Source organism: Camellia sinensis, chromosome 7, assembly GCF_055761805.1.
Source record: "Camellia sinensis isolate YWXY chromosome 7, ASM5576180v1, whole genome shotgun sequence".
NCBI classification, from domain to species: Eukaryota; Viridiplantae; Streptophyta; class Magnoliopsida; order Ericales; family Theaceae; genus Camellia; species Camellia sinensis.
Genome location: NC_138967.1, coordinates 73,893,572 through 73,909,262, shown reverse-complemented (window position 1 = coordinate 73,909,262; position 15,691 = coordinate 73,893,572). Strand labels below are relative to the sequence as shown.

The 15,691-nt window shown below is 35.9% G+C and overlaps 2 protein-coding genes across 7 annotated transcripts in view; one reads left to right on the top strand and one right to left on the bottom strand.

Moving 5' to 3' along the window:
- Window positions 1-324: 324 nt before the first annotated feature.
- Window positions 325-2,516, top strand: LOC114257554 (syntaxin-61). Its single transcript, XM_082880823.1, has 4 exons — window positions 325-368; window positions 1,464-1,556; window positions 1,758-1,821; window positions 2,114-2,516. The coding sequence occupies exons 1-4, from the start codon at window positions 325-327 to the stop codon at window positions 2,222-2,224; spliced, it is 312 nt and encodes a 103-aa protein (XP_082736949.1). The 3' UTR covers window positions 2,225-2,516.
- Window positions 2,517-4,298: 1,782 nt separating this feature from the next.
- The window catches only part of LOC114257548 (putative phosphoinositide phosphatase SAC9), a 64,173-nt gene continuing 52,780 nt past the window's right edge, over window positions 4,299-15,691 (bottom strand). For 4 of the 6 annotated variants that reach the window (XM_082878214.1, XM_082878213.1, XM_082878212.1 and 1 more), the window contains 6 exons: window positions 12,951-13,319; window positions 11,430-12,266; window positions 8,537-8,740; window positions 6,810-7,268; window positions 6,496-6,726; window positions 4,299-4,735 (listed from right to left, as the gene is read on the bottom strand). In XM_082878214.1, the coding sequence (XP_082734340.1) occupies window positions 4,454-4,735; window positions 6,496-6,726; window positions 6,810-7,268; window positions 8,537-8,740; window positions 11,430-12,266; window positions 12,951-13,319 (2,382 nt within the window). In that variant the 3' untranslated portion in view covers window positions 4,299-4,453. Of the gene's footprint in view, window positions 4,736-6,495; window positions 6,727-6,809; window positions 7,274-8,536; window positions 8,741-11,429; window positions 12,267-12,950; window positions 13,320-15,691 lie in introns of all 6 variants that reach the window. The other 2 variants (XR_014335499.1, XR_014335498.1) reach the window with 1 other exon arrangement.

The following is a 15,691-nucleotide window of genomic DNA, read 5'->3' as shown; positions in this document are numbered from 1 at the left end:
TATCCTTCCTAGCTTTGTATTTCCCTTTAAAGCATAAATCTAGTACCAAAATCCTATGTCGAGATGTCAGGCCCTCTCCAGAAATCACCTTATAGTCGCTGTATTTTAGACGGTCCACTTTTCTTACTAGAAAATAATCTATTTGGCTCCTGATTGACCCACTCTTAAAGGTTATCAAATACTCCACTCTTCTTATACATAATATTGGCCACCACTAGGTCAGAAACTAATGCAAAGTCTAAAAATACTCTCTCCAGCCTTATTTCTATCACCAAAACCATACCTACCATGCACCCTCTCATAACCTAGTTTATCTATTCCTATATGGCCGTTGAAATCACCACCTATAACAAGATTCTCTTCTACAGGTATCTCATGTGATACCTCATCCATTTGGTTCCAAAAATCTCTCTTAGTCTGGTCATTTAATCCTACTTGGGAAGCGTACGCACTAATAACGTTCACTATATTCTCTCTAATAACTAGTTTAACTAACATAATTCTATCACCTTTCCTAATAACTGCAACTACATTTTCTACAAGACCCTTGGCAACTATTATTCCTACGACATTCCTGTGTCTATCATTGCCACTATATATAGTTTAAAATCGGTATCCTCTATTTCCCTAACTTTCTCACGCGTCTATTTAGCTTCATGTACGCAAGCTATACTAACTCTGCTCCTAATCATAACACCTACCAATTCCATAGTCTTACGTGTTAAAGTTCCTACATTCCATGTGACTATCCTAAACCTATAGTCTTGGACTAACTTCTTCATCCGTGCTCGTTCAGAAAAACGCAGAAACCTTTTCCCATTTTCACCGCACCCAAGCGTTAATGTGGGTACCCTTGCCCACTTTTTGAAATACTTGGAAGCAAGTGCAATGCGTCACTTAAAGAGAACGACCTAACATTTAATCGATTCGAAGTAGGATTTTTTTTCATAAGAGATCCACGTAGCTTTTTTATGTGTTGGTTGTTGGCTACCTAACACACAACGCTCTTTCTTTACCTGGGTTTGGGTCTGACGGAATTGTTAAACAATCCCAACGGAGTTATATTATATAATCTAGATGATTAGTAATATTCTTGATAAAAAAAATTAAAAATTTTTGTTGGTATAAATTGAAGATTGAGCATATAATTAATAGCATTCTATACTTGGTTAATTGAATGCAATGTGATTATTTTATAAAAAATGAGGGATGGTTACTGGGCCTGCATGCTATTCTAGAAACCTGAATTTGCCGAATATAATTTTGTGAAATGCTATTTATCACCAGTTTTATTTCACCACTTTGTTTCACCTCTAGGTGGACCCACACTATTTAATAATTAATGAGATTGACCATGCTACATGGGACACCACCTAGGAAGTGAAAAGTTTTGGTAGATATAGAGCAGCCCTCAATTATTTTTCTTATTTTGATGCCTATTAATTGGATTATTGGTGCTGCAGGCAACAGGATGAGGAGCTGAATGAGCTTAGTGCAAGTGTGGAGAGAATTGGAGGTGTTGGGCTTACTATACATGAAGAACTCCTTGCACAGGACAGTATTGTTTAGGCTGTAATTCTTTGCAAGGTTCTCAGCAAAATCTGGCCTACCTGCACTTGTCCCTTCCTCAAGCACTTGCATATGATTCACTTTCTCAAACTGTAGTTATAGCGTATGAACCAAGTCAAAAGTTATTTTTAACATTATTCTTGCTGATTAGGAACACTAAATCATGTCTTTTATGGTGTGCCACAGGAAAAGATTATAGATGATTTAGGTACGGAAATGGAGAGTACATCAAATCGTCTTGATTTTGTTCAGGTGATTGTTTTCATGCACAGATTTGAATTGGATTACTTGCTTAAACTTAAATCACAGCAGTCAAGGTACATTGTATTGGATAATTGCTTAAACATTAACTCACATCAAATCACCTTGATTTCGTTCAGGTAATTATATATCCTGTCCAAGCTGTGACTTTAAAGTTAAGCCTTAACCTGTTATTTTTTTATTTTTATTTCTAACGAATGAAATGGTTTCATTAGTAACCCAATAATAAAAGATAGAATTGCAGTTTTCTGTTTTTGTTTCTCAAAACAATTTTTTGCTGCAGAAAAAGGTAGCTGTGGTGATGAAGAAGGCTGGGGCTAAGGGGCAGATCATGATGATATTATTCTTGGTTGTTCTGTTCATTGTTCTATTTGTTCTGGTCTTCCTCACGTAGGCTAAGGAGGAAGGAACCATTCGGCAATTGCATATATGTGGAAGAGAGTGCTGATGTTGAAGAATAAGGTGGGAGTTCATAAGGAACGTAGTGAATTGATTGGTGACGTGGTTTTCTTGAATAATTGTTACATGGAAATACTGCACAGAATGAAATTCTACCTTTTTGGTAGTGTTTATATATATATATATATAAATATAAAATATTTTCTGGTTTTGTTTCAGGAAGTGGTGTAGGTAGGGTTGTTTGTGATTGAACAGATTTGAGTACTAAATATATGAGATGTTAAATAGGATCATGTGTTTGACTTTCTATTTTATTTGTACAAGCATTCATGAGTTGTTTGTCATGCTTGCCAGTTCCAAGAGTTAAGTCTCTCACTGTTATAGTTTTGCAATATAATTTTTTTGTTGGGAGAAAATGGTTGACTGAAATCTTCTGTTTCTTCTAGTGTTGTGGTTGTCATTTAGCTGAATCATGTTTGCTAGGTTTGTGAATAGATGAACAATGACAATTTCTGTTAGTGTGGAAGAAATGTTATTATGAAGACTTTGTGACCCCCCAATTTATTGCTTCCTCTTCACTAATAATGCCTATTCCCTCAACTCGTTCTAAAAAAACAGGATTCTGCGTAATAAGTTTTTGATATTCAGCAACTCCTCACTCAGTCGAAAATTTAACTGATAAGAGATTTTTTTCCTATATCTATGTATGAGGTTGATGTTGGCTTTATAGTTTTGTAGTTGACAAAACAACAAAATGAAATTTGAGTCCTTAGATATCAATGTTTCATTAAAATACCAGATGAATACAACTAAGAATATCTAATTAATTAGGAAAATGTGCAGGAAATTTTTCCAAAAAATCAGGTTCCTTGTTCTTTTATGATTCTTCTATTTTTGCTCCTTTTTCTAAATGAAGACCCTACTGTTAAAATGGACTTCTAAAATTAGTTATGTGATTATCTTCAAAATGCTTTACTTTTAAATAATATATGCTTTGTAGGGTTGAGCAAAAAATTCGTAAACTGGTTTGATCCAAATCAAATCTTACAACTTGGTTTGATTTTCTTAATATACAATTTAATCTTGATTCTTAAAATAGGTCATTTTATATATTAAGATGTGGGAATATCAGGACTTCCCATTCATCTCAATCAAACATTAACCTTGTGATTTGGGAGTGCTTATACTTAGAGTTAGAGGTGAAAAACAGAGGAGTTCAGACAGATCAAAATGAGTTTAAAACAACACAATCCAAATTTGCATATTTAATAATCGAGTTTAAGTAAGTTGGGTTGAATTCGAAATGGGTTGGAAAAATGAACTCAACCAACTTGTTTACCTTATCAATTTTTTTCTCGATAGATGGTGGTGGAGGCGACAACGACAATGATGATGCTGGTAGAGGTGGCAGCAGCAATGGTGGTTTGCTGGAGGTGAGTATCATGGAATTGTGAAGGTGGTATGAGTTAAAACTTGTACACATAAATGTCATTTAAGTCCAATTTTAATTGAATTTACAAAATGCAAACCATTTAAACCAGTTCATAATAGATTTAGATAGGTTTAAATGAGTTGGGTGCTGATGAGTTTAAATGGGTACTCATATCCAACTCATATAAACTCAATTTTAATTGGCTTTGCAAAAATACAACTCATTTATAGATTTAAACAAATTTAAGTAGAGATTAAATAGATGCAATTCAGGTTAAGTTTGCCACCTCTATTAAAAGCCAATTCAAGATGGAAACTTGTATTCATCACTCCAGATTCAATTATATGTTCACACACAGACACGCATGAACTAAAGACTACTTATGGACAATTACAACCAGTCTTGTTCTTGCTGCAAATGTAACTGGAAATAGCAAATTATTATTTTTTTTCTTTTTTCCTTATATATATATACATATATATTTGCGGCATAGCTAGGGGATGAGCAAGTCTTGTTAGTGACAAAACTGGAGCATTTGACCTTTTAATGAGGTGAAGAGGTTTAAACCGAAAACGAAAGTAGCAGAACAATGTTTCAAAAACTAAAAACAAAGGCCATCGAGGAAACTGGTTCCTACTATGTAGAAGAAAGTCTATATTGAAATTTCAACATTTTAATGAAATTCATTATCAAGCAAACTTCTAAATTACAACAAAGAATATGAAATTTGACAAAAACTACAAAACCAATTGCATCCAAGTTCATGAGCCCTATTCTTTGAGCAAAAACAAATCAAATAGCTGAAAGGCTGGCCCATTTTCCAAGTTCGTAAGGATCACCATAATAATACAACTTGACTCTATTTGACAAAGACAACCCGGCAGCCAATGGCAGGGGTCTAAACTCGGAATCATCCTGTTCTGCCAGGTCATCTGTGAATGCGCCAACATCTCCAATAAGTCTGAATGAAATTCGGTGGCTTTGAATTAGTCTAGGAAAATCAAAATACATTGCCGTCCCAGTCTTAACCTCTGGCAAACGATACTCCGCAATGGTAACCATGTTATGAGGTTCCTGTAAAATGTATATATTTTCCAAGTTACGATTCAAATTGAAGTACTCAAGCCTGAAAGTCAATTAAGAAAGCAGAAACCAGTATGAACTTGGTCTCAATTATATGTATAAGATACTAAGTATAGAAGATTAGATCGTTCTTAAGACATCCTTTCTATAATTCATATAAACATTGATAATATTCATTAAAATTGTATTGAGATTTTGTTTCCTTGTGGGATTTCTCTTTAGTTTAGTTGCCTATAAATACGTTGTTATATAATAGTTTTAAGAGACTTGATACAGTACGCTTTTGGATATAGATTATTGCATTATTGATTTGGGATTGGTTCCCATTTTCTCTCCTTTTTCTCCTCCTTGGTGCTACACCAGGTGCCAGTAAGAATCTCTCTCTCTCTCTCTCTCTCTCTCTCTCCCACACACAGACATATTTTGAGATGTCTTCCTCTTCTCTCTTTTGTTTTCCTCTCATCCTCTATTTTTTCTTATCACCCACTTGGTCTTGCTTTACTTCTAAATTCTCCTCCCTCTGTGATTGATGTGCTTTGATTATAAAACCAGAATTTCCTTAAAATATTCTTATGCCCATCTCTCACAATTCTGCATATTTTTGCATTTAATCACAAGCATTCACCTTGATGCTGCAATGCTTGTGCTATTTCCAAAATGGACTATTAAATCCAGTTTTTAGGATTCTATTTAGCCCATAATAGGTGCTGTTTGGGAACAAATTTTTTGGGTTTTTTTTTTTGTTTTTTCACTAAAAGACAGATTGGTTACAAATCCAAACAAAATATCACATTAAACCCCATAATCATTTCACTTTTTCTCTCACAAATATCACATCCAACCACAAAAAAACCCAACTATCTTCCCAAATACAAAAAAAAAAAATTTCCAATAATATCCTACAACTTAAAAAACCCACTTCCCAAACACCCACATAATGAGATGAAGATCAACTAAATCTTGGGGTACACTTCCTCTAACTAGAAGACTGTCGGGTCTTACTGTCAAAGCTGTTTGATCACCATGCGTGCAACTTTTAACAAAAAACCTATGCTTCTGCTGTTTCTGGGAGGAATGCAGCAGCTCCAGTTTTTTAATATTCTATAGTCTCATAATGAGATGAAGACCAACTCAATCTCGAATAATCACAGTGCTAGAGATACAGTTTCTTTAACTAGACGGGGATTAGTGCATCCTATGATCAAAATCTCTTTGATCAGTACAAATGCTACTTTAACAACAATCTTTTAAGGCTTAGGTACTTAGAAGCAGGAGAGCGTGCAAAATATATACTAATACATGCCAATTTAACAACAAAACTAGTAAAGCAACTGGAGTCAATAGGAATCCTGAATACATATGATGAGAAGAAAGTAAGAGACTTATCTAGCTTTTGCCTAGTAAGCAAAAATAGCTTTCATGTCTTGCTTACAAAAAATCACTAAAACTATCTCATTCTCAACACTTTTTAAGGACCTAAAAAATCCTAGCATTACCCAAGGTGATTGCCTAGAGCCAAAACAACTATTTTTGGTTTTGCACAAATGGGTGAAACTAAAAGATAGCACCGGGATCACGCAAATAGTCACCATGATTTGCTCATGCTTCCGAATATTGCATATTTAGTTATTGAGCTTTGAACAAGTGAAAAACCCAATCAAAATAGGGAAACAGATCCAATTAGCAGATCCAATTAGTTCAAAAGGTAAATGAATGACATAGAAGTATAATAAAGTGGGCATTGTGAGTACCTGGAGAGCAGATACTTGGATATACAATACAACTGGGGATATATGTCTATCTTCTAAATATGATGATGGCATGTTCCACATATTTACATCAGAAGAAGGTGAATGGGTAACTCGAGGCCTTATTGCACTGAAACCATCGAGACGAAATCCTGCCAGCAAAGGTGAAGCTGGTGATAGATACTGTTCCAAGACAAGATCATTGTCCATTAACCTCTCAGCCTCTATTGGGACCTGAAAAAGATTATTAAAGGAATTAAAAATTTATAGCAAACCTAATGACTGAGACTGAACATTGATAAAAGCACTAATTGCACCTTGAATCTATTTAGTTGTGGAGCTTTGTCCAACCAGCTTCTAAAATTTATCTGGTCAGAGCCCTGTGGTGATGTAAGCCCCATATCTTTTCTCACAGGGCTTCCAACCACTAGAATTCTTTTGGCATGAAGACATGGGTCACTATCAACTGGCCCTCCGAAAGAGGCACGTCGATCAAGTTGTGAAAAAGGGTTTTCATCTAGTGACAAAAGATTAAAGTCTTTCTCAAAATTAACAGAACTTGAAACAGTTCTCTGAAGGCGTAGTGTTATCCAAATGATACGGCATCGAACAGGATTTCTAAAGGCTAACTTTACATGCCTAGGAACTGTATCCAATTTACCCAAATTTTCAGTTCTGCAAAGTTCTGAGGAAGATGTGATCAGGGAGCGAACATCCCATTTCCCCATACATGATCTTTCTTCCTTGTGTATTTTATTGCTGGCCCAAATTTGCACCTGCACTAACAATAAAGAGGAACTCATTGACAAAAAGTGGTGAAACCAGAATTTACTGCGGAAACTAATAGTTTCCGTCAGTAACATGAATAATACAAGGAAATATATATATACTTGAAGCCGTAGCACACACGATGCATGTGCAAGAAATGGTGATGAAGGCCCATATGGAGTTAAAGAAAGATAAATCTTCCTCAATTCAAAATAAGATTTTGTGTGATTACATTATATTTTGATTGGCCAGTATTGGGACGATACTTGCATCATTTGAATTGTATCATGGATGGGAATTGTTAAGAACATGGTTGGAAACTAGGCTTCAAGTTATAACCATATAAACTAACGCAGATGATTTGAATGGGAAATCCAAAAGGAAAATAAAAGAGAAAAAAAGAATTACTGCAATCAAACTGGGTTTGGTCAGACACAGATGCTACAGTTACAAATAAGTGGAAATTTCATACATATAATTTGAACCACTTATTTGAAATACAAGAAGACCATGATCCCAAACAAAACTTGTACAAAATAGAAAGCAGGGCACTGATAAGAAACCATACTATACTTAATGCATCATAGAATAATGCTCTTGAAAGAACCTGTAGCTCCTACGCAATAAAATAAAGACAGCTTTGCAGCTCAAAACAAAACAAATTTGAACGAAAATATCTTGATTCCACTCATTTCTTGAAGAAATTTGTCACTCAGGAATATACAAAATTATATGAAAAAGTTTACGTTGAAAAAGATTTGATATCTCATTGCAATTAAACCAAGACAGATGGTTGAGGAACTTGAGCAGCTATGAAGAGTCCTGCACAAAAACACTATTTACTGTTGTCCAATAATCCTGCCTCTCATCATGGATGAGAAGAGACAGCTCACAATAGTTACAAAGAAACCACACACTTTCAAGAGCCTTACAAACACTTCTATCTCATAAGCCATAAAACAATTTCCTTAAATATATCCTAAGAATTTCTGAACCTAATTTCTTGTTGAACAAGGATTAGGAAAAGTTATAAAATATTTTGTCTGAAATAGAACTCTAAAAATGACGTTTTCTCAGACATGCATCTACAAACTGGAAACCCTAAAACAGCAATTTGAGAGAAGTAGACCACATCCAACAAAACATTTATAGTTCAAGATAATACATAAACATCAATTGTTAGTTTTTTGCTTCTCATAAATGCATTGAGATACAGAGCTTTGTCAGCTGATATTCATTTAACAAGAAGCAGCTTGGTAAAGATAGGTGTACTTACAGTTGGAGCATCAGACATCGAATAGCCACAGGGACTAATGAGTAGGACCACCCCCGAAACATCAGAAAGATCACCAAGAACAATAACAAATTCAACACAGGAGGTATTAGAAGGAGCTTTCCAATATGAATATGAATGTTGTAATCCAGAATCAAGTGGTGCAAGCAATGACAAGAGTGGTTCTGAACCTGCTGCTGTTTCAACCTACAATCCAAGTTAAACATCCAAAAGGTAAAATATCTGGATGCCAAAAAGAATGTAGTGCCTACAATAGTCTTGTGGCGTACAAATTACATAAATCTTATATGTTCATGTCAAGGTACTTCCTGATTGTCAGAGCACATGATATGACATTATCTTGAAGATTTCTGCATGAAGCAATTTAAGCTTTCTGAAATTCATAATAAAGCAAAAATTCAGCACTAGGAAGTAAAATTGATATGATGGTATCACTGCTTGAGAAAAAAAGAAAAAAAAACCGTGGTTAGTTCTGTAACCATACACTGTACACTCCACACAATCAGATTCTTTTCAACAACAATCAACTCTGATGCATGACTCAATGTCAAGGTGCGCTTATCCAACGGCCAACACCTTGCCTCTCTAGTCAACTATGGCCCTTGCACAGTGCCCATAAGCAGGACAGCACGACAAACCAGAGTGCTGCACATGTCCATGCATGTCCAGGCACCCTGCTGCAAGCTATGCGCCCAGGGCCCAGTGCCTGCCAATGGGCGCACACCAGCTCACATAATTTGCACTCAGGGCCCAACACCACACCTGCAATCAACTCCAGCACCCCTGCTGCGTGCGCATCTGCACTAGTTGCCCAGGCCCTGTGCATCCAGGCCGTAGAAGTATTTCTGATGTTCCCTCTTGCCAATTTGTTAATGACCTAAATAGCTATTACACCCCAAGAATAGATGTAGTGCATTAATTTGTAACTTCTTTTGTGCACTGTAATAGCTCGACAAGATGTATAAAATGCTTCATTTTATTATCACTCAGGTCTCATACAGGTTTGCTTGCTAGCTAGTCTTTGGTTTGTTGGTTGACACTCATTGGGCCACATGTTTATTTTTTAGTATTTGTTTGCTGTTGCAAACACCACTGTGACATTTGGCAGATTAGTTAGGTTGTCTAGCTAGTACCATTCACGACTTTGCCCATTCCTCAAAGCCAACAGTGACAAATTGGTATCAGAGCCTCAGTTTAGTGAAGTGACCAGCACAGTTGACACCGGTATTGGTTTTCTTTGTCGATAACTGACATCTCTATTCAATTAACATTTAGTTTGCCATCTCAGAAGAAGTGAATTGATCTCTTAGTACTATGGAGCATATGACCGGGTCTTTCGCCAGTCGTCAGGAGCGAGTGCACAATGAACCACATGGTGCACACTCCCAGCACCCTTGCTGTGTGCTCACAGTTGCGCCAGTTGCCAGCGCCCATGCATGCTCAACCATAGCAGTATTTTTTTATGTTTCCTCCTAAGATTGCTAATGGCTTAAAAAGCTGTTTTAAAGGGATACCCAAGTGATGAACTAGACTACCTTGGCCTTTATTGTAATGTAGGAGTAGATGTGTAGGACATTAATAGTAACTTCTATTGTGCATTGTAATAGCTCAAGAAGATGCATAAAATGCTTCATTTCATCGTCGCTTGGGTCTTATACGTGTTTTTGCTTGCAAGCTAGTCTAGTGCTTAATGGTTGACACTCCTCGACCCACAAGTTTACTTTTTAGTGTTTGCTTGCCTTTGCAAACACCATGGTGGGTGTCTAGATAATGCCACACACAATGTTGCCTTTTCTGCAAGACCAACATGTGACACTAAGTCAGATTCTCCTTATGTAACATATTCTGTTACTACCATGGTTCTAAAAGCATATTTGAGTCATGTTCAAAGAAATTCATTGTGAAAAGCTTCAAGGAGCAAAAGTTTGAGCAATTCTGGTGAAGTGCATGGTGGCCATGGTTATCAAAATCGCAATCCAGATCATAGGATCCTACGATCCTAAATTGTTAAAACGATCCAAATCGTTGTAGGATCAGTGTTACAGTAAGATTAGAAGTAGGATCATATAGGATCGTAAACAGAATAGTTGGATTTGTGTTTTCACCTTAATTTTAACATGTATCATCCTAATTTGTATTTTTACCTTATTTTTAATATAAACTAGAATCTTACGATCCTCAATTCGATCCATGAAACCCTCTCACCGATCCTACATAGAATCCCGGTTTTAACAACCTTGATGCTAACTGCCCCAATCCAGTTACAGGAGGCATATAATTATAAACCAAACTAAACTCCAAAAGCTAATCCCATGATTTGTTATGTGCCTTTGATTAAAACCAACCATGGGGGGCAGGCCTAGGTCTAGACCTAAACAACAAAAAGGAAAGGAAAACCTTTAAGAAAATAACGAGAGAGAGAGAGAGAGAGAGAGAGAGAAGGTTATCGAGGGATGGTCATCTAAGTGATATAGTTTCCATTTCTCATTTTTATTAGGAATCCTCACTCTTCTTTGACTATAGAACTTCACACAAGAAACAAACCACCTAGTCTTATTAATCAAAATTCCAAAACATGAAAAATAGGTAAGTTAATAAAAAAAATATCACATGAAACACAAATAGAAAATACTAGATAAAATCTCCACATTGACTCTAGCTGTGTACAAAGACAGCCATGGATCTATACCTTAATGAATATTGAATAGTGATGGTGACAAAGGATGAGTAACATTAGATAGTTACAAGGCATCATAACAAAAACATGGTAGACCTAGGACGTGTCCAATTTATCACACGAAACTACATATATAAGAAAAACTATGCCCATAAATTTATAGACCAAAATCAAAACAAGATAGAAGCAAGAACATACTGAGTGTAAAAAGCTGGCAAACGGAAATTCGGCAAGTGATTCTTCTCCATTAAGTAATTGTCTTAAGATTTTAGCATTTTCATGTTTATCAGAAGACTTATTTATTTTAGTAGGATAATCCCTTGAAGAAAATCCAATGACATGGCCCAAAGCTTTCTGTACAGCACTGTTTGCACGAGCACTTCTGCGCATGCTTATCAAGACCCTGACATAGTCCAAGATTAATGCATCAAGCACAATATCAGTGCAGCATAGCTTACAAACAACTCCATTCAGATCCATTGAACGATTTGAAGATACATCAGCTGGGCTGCTATGGATTGATCCAACCTGGCTTGATACACCATTATAGTATGACACCTCCTTTGAGTTGTAGCTTGCTAGCAGAAGAGCTCCTCTCCCAGCAGAACAAATTTTGCAAACCTTTCTCTTACATTGAGAACAAAAAAAGACAGATTGTGAAGATGCTGAAGCAGACAAAGTAGAGGATGCATGTCCATCTGCCCCAGCTTCAGCATGAATCTGACACATGCCACCAGAACAACTCTCCCCAATATTAGCAATATTCCAGAAATCCATAGAACTATAATCAATAGTCTCCAGACCAATAGCAGCAGTAATTTGGTCTTCAACTGAAGCCTGCCCAAGCAAAGCAAGAGTGTTCGCAACCCTGCATAACTTTCCTATGTACAATTCATCAAGCAATACATTTGGATTTACAGTAGCATGATCAATGCCAATTGACAATAAAGCTCTATCTCTTTCAGCGGCTGAAAGATCTAGGTGAAGCCTTTCAATTTCGAGTTTCATAGCTTCTATGAAACCCAGTTTCCTTTCCTGCAAAATTGAATAATTAAGTAGGCAAAAGTTACATAAAAAAAAGAAAATAATGTTGCTTCAATAGTCATATCTTATATTGTGAAGTCGAAAAGATGCAGAACGTGAACCACAACACTAATCAATTAATTTGGAGCAGCAATTTAAACAATGGCAGCAAACTTACATTATTCTGCAACAAACGTTTTGTGTGAACGTCGTCACAAGGTTTTCATATAGTACGCACATCTTTGACATGCATAGCCTATCACAAGAAATTTTTGCAGCATGCACATTTGACATGTGAGAGTGATATTAAGTCAGTGCACATGTTTTAAAGGAATTACACACATGGCTTACATTGAAAAGCCAATGGAAGGTCTCTAACAGTTTTAAATGGGTTTGCTCTGAGACACACCAGGGATTACAGCTGTGAAGTGTTAGGCACATGATCAACCTTGACACTCACTCTACAAAAGAAGTTATAGGTATGCATTGCATAATGGATATAGATATTTTGTGTCATGGAATTCATAAAATGAAACAAATAATGAAAAAAAAAGAAAGAAAGATGTCAAGGAATCATAACTGCAGATCAGGATAAAATGTTGCCAAAGAACTACCAAAAATTTACATCATAGTGATGTAAGCAAGCAAGCAGTAAAACGATAATCCAGAACAAAATTTAACATAATGTTAACATACCATATTGGGGCCTGAAAGGAACTTGAAACAATTTATGTATTGCTGTGCACCACTGTCTGAAAGTCTTATGTCTTGTGACAGAGACAATTCAGAATCAGTTTCACCAGTCAGGTGTGCAGTTGCAGCTTTGTCAGGGATGTCAAGAAAGTCACTTCCCTCATGTACAGAATTCCCCATCACTGGTTGAGAAATGGATTCTGAAGGCGTGTTGTTTCCCGTCAGATGGTCTACCCATAGGTCAGAAGATGCATCTGGTTGCGCAGGTGGTGACACTTTTTCATTGGATAAAGCAGCAGCACAAAATGGACTCATATCCAAACCAGACGAAAAGATACTTTTCCAAGGAAGAGAAACTCCAAGAACTTCTACCTGTATCAGAATTCACTACAAGGTCATTCTCAAGCAGTAATTAGACCAAGCAGCCTTAAAATGCATATAAACACCAAATCACCAACCTATTAGAGAAAGGAATAAAAGACACAATAATAAATGTGTGATAGAAGTTGTCTACACATCAGGATTTCTGATCATAAACAAAGTTAATTATTGTACTGCATAGAGAATAAATAGGATGTAGACCAGAAAAGGATGAAATGAATGAACAACAATGTAGCTAAATATTAAAGACAAACAAATGCGTTAGTCAGAATGGCAAGAGTGTAGAACAAATTCAAGACTCTGTGAAAAACGTGTTTACGATCCTACAACTGCATGCAGCATACACTAAGTGATGCATATAACTGACTAGTGGTCTGAATTATGATCCAAGTTGAAAGTAGCAAAAAAGACACAAGGCAGACATTCACAAGTTAGCTTGTGTGAGAGATACAACTATAGAGGAATTGCGGATATTTTAGGCCAGTCTGTTGTACAATTATTTGTCCCAACCCTAAATAGTTCAGGAATAAAGATCTGCTGAGTTATGTTGATGAATAGTTTTATGTATACTACATACAAACAATTCACCAAAATCGCTTCAAGAGAACTCCAATTCAAGGAGAGTGCAAATGTCCACTAAGGTTTGCAAGGATAAAGACCCTCTTTCCAGATAAGGAATTATTAACTTCCAAATTTCATGCTCTACACCTAAAATGAGACTCCCACATAAAGGAAGAGAGATTGTAAATCAGCCATAGTGTAACGCCTCTAGTATTATTGCATGACACATGCATGTTTTGTTTCATGTTTAAGTGCTTGAGTTGCACTAGCCTCTTTAATATTTGAAATGCTTTGGAAATATGTTTTGGTAGGAAATGGATTGAAGTTTAGGGATACAAGATTTAGAAAATTTCATTTTTAAACATAGTATGCTCATGTGTGCTCTTGAATACTTAATCAAGGTAAGGTGCTTAATTGTATTGGTCTAATGTACTAGACAATTTCATATATTATCTGAAAACTTAATCGGGATTAATGGTAATTAAGCGTGATTTCTGTAATCAATCAAGATTAATTAAGCTTAGCCATAATTAATCAGGTTAAATGTAATTAGTAGGCCTAAACTTGATTAATTAGTACTAACCTAGCTTAATTAGTGTTAATTTAGTTAGTGATGTTATTAATAGGGACAACCAAGCATACACCTCACTTAGGACTGTGCCACCCCCTTATATTAGATATATGTAAATATTGTAGAGACAAGTGTCTCTTCTTCAAATAAATCAAATAAAAACAAAATGAGAGAGAGAGAGAGAGAGAGAGAGAGAGAGAAGAGGAAGGGGGAAGGGGGAAGTTTCAATTCTTGATCTAAACTCGTTCCTAGCTTAAACTAAGGTAATATTCATGTTCCTGCACCTAATTATGACCTTTTAATTGGTTGGTTTTGTTTAGAGATGATATTTTTAGAGAAGAATCAAAGAACTTATTTTCCACACCTATATTAATTGAATTTAAGCTTTTGAGTTGGAAAATCCCTAATTATTTGAGAAGTATAATCTAACAAGTTGCACTCTTTTGACCATATCTCCTAAAATATGGGGAATTTTAATTTAAGGAAATGAATTCAATTCTCTCCTTTTGCTGAAATGAATTATTGTCAAGTATTAGTGTCTAAGGGTAGTTATGTCCTTTGCTCCTTTAGCCTTTTATTATAAATGTGTAAGGGAGAACCCTAATATGATTAGTGTATGTTAATAAACTCAGCCGTTCTATCTCTCTCTTTTCTTCTTCTATTCATTCTTTTCTTTTTCTTATGCAAATCTAACATGGTATCAGAGCTTCATCTTCCTCCTTGAAGATTCTTCCCCTTGTTCCTTGTTTCATTCGTTTTTCCCTATACACAACCAAAAAAAAAAAAAAATCCTTCATGGTCAAAATTTGATGGGGTTTCACCCTAGATTTTTATTTTAATTTTTTGATGTGTGTTCGAATGTTTTTCCAATGTTTTGTTGATTTTTTGGAAAAATTGGTTGATTTTTCAGAAGTCCTTGCTGGGGTTGTTTTTCAGCTAACAATTTTGGCTTCTCCAGCCCATGTTTCGGCTCTATTTTTGTCTCTGGAGATAACTTTTGTCCCTAAGTTGAGTTTGTAGATTTGCCTTTGTTTTTTGCTGGTTTGGGTTGGTGTTTGTTTTTTCTATTGTGGGGATTTAATTTTCAATGGCTGAGGGTGAGACTGATACAGTTAGTGATGAGGATGGGTTGTGTCATGTTATTACTCTTAACGACAGTCCCTCTCTTCAAATTAGTCTCGTTAAACTGGATGGTTCCAACTATTTGATTTGGTCACACTCTTGCAGTCTT

Coding starts and splice junctions, on each gene's coding strand:
- LOC114257554 (XM_082880823.1), top strand. CDS start 325: ATGGCCGTTGAAATCACCACCTATAACAAGATTCTCTTCTACAG. Junction 369..1,463: donor AACAAGATTCTCTTCTACAG/GTATCTCATGTG, acceptor TTGGTGCTGCAG/GCAACAGGATGAGGAGCTGA. Junction 1,557..1,757: donor GAAGAACTCCTTGCACAGGA/CAGTATTGTTTA, acceptor TGTGCCACAGGA/AAAGATTATAGATGATTTAG.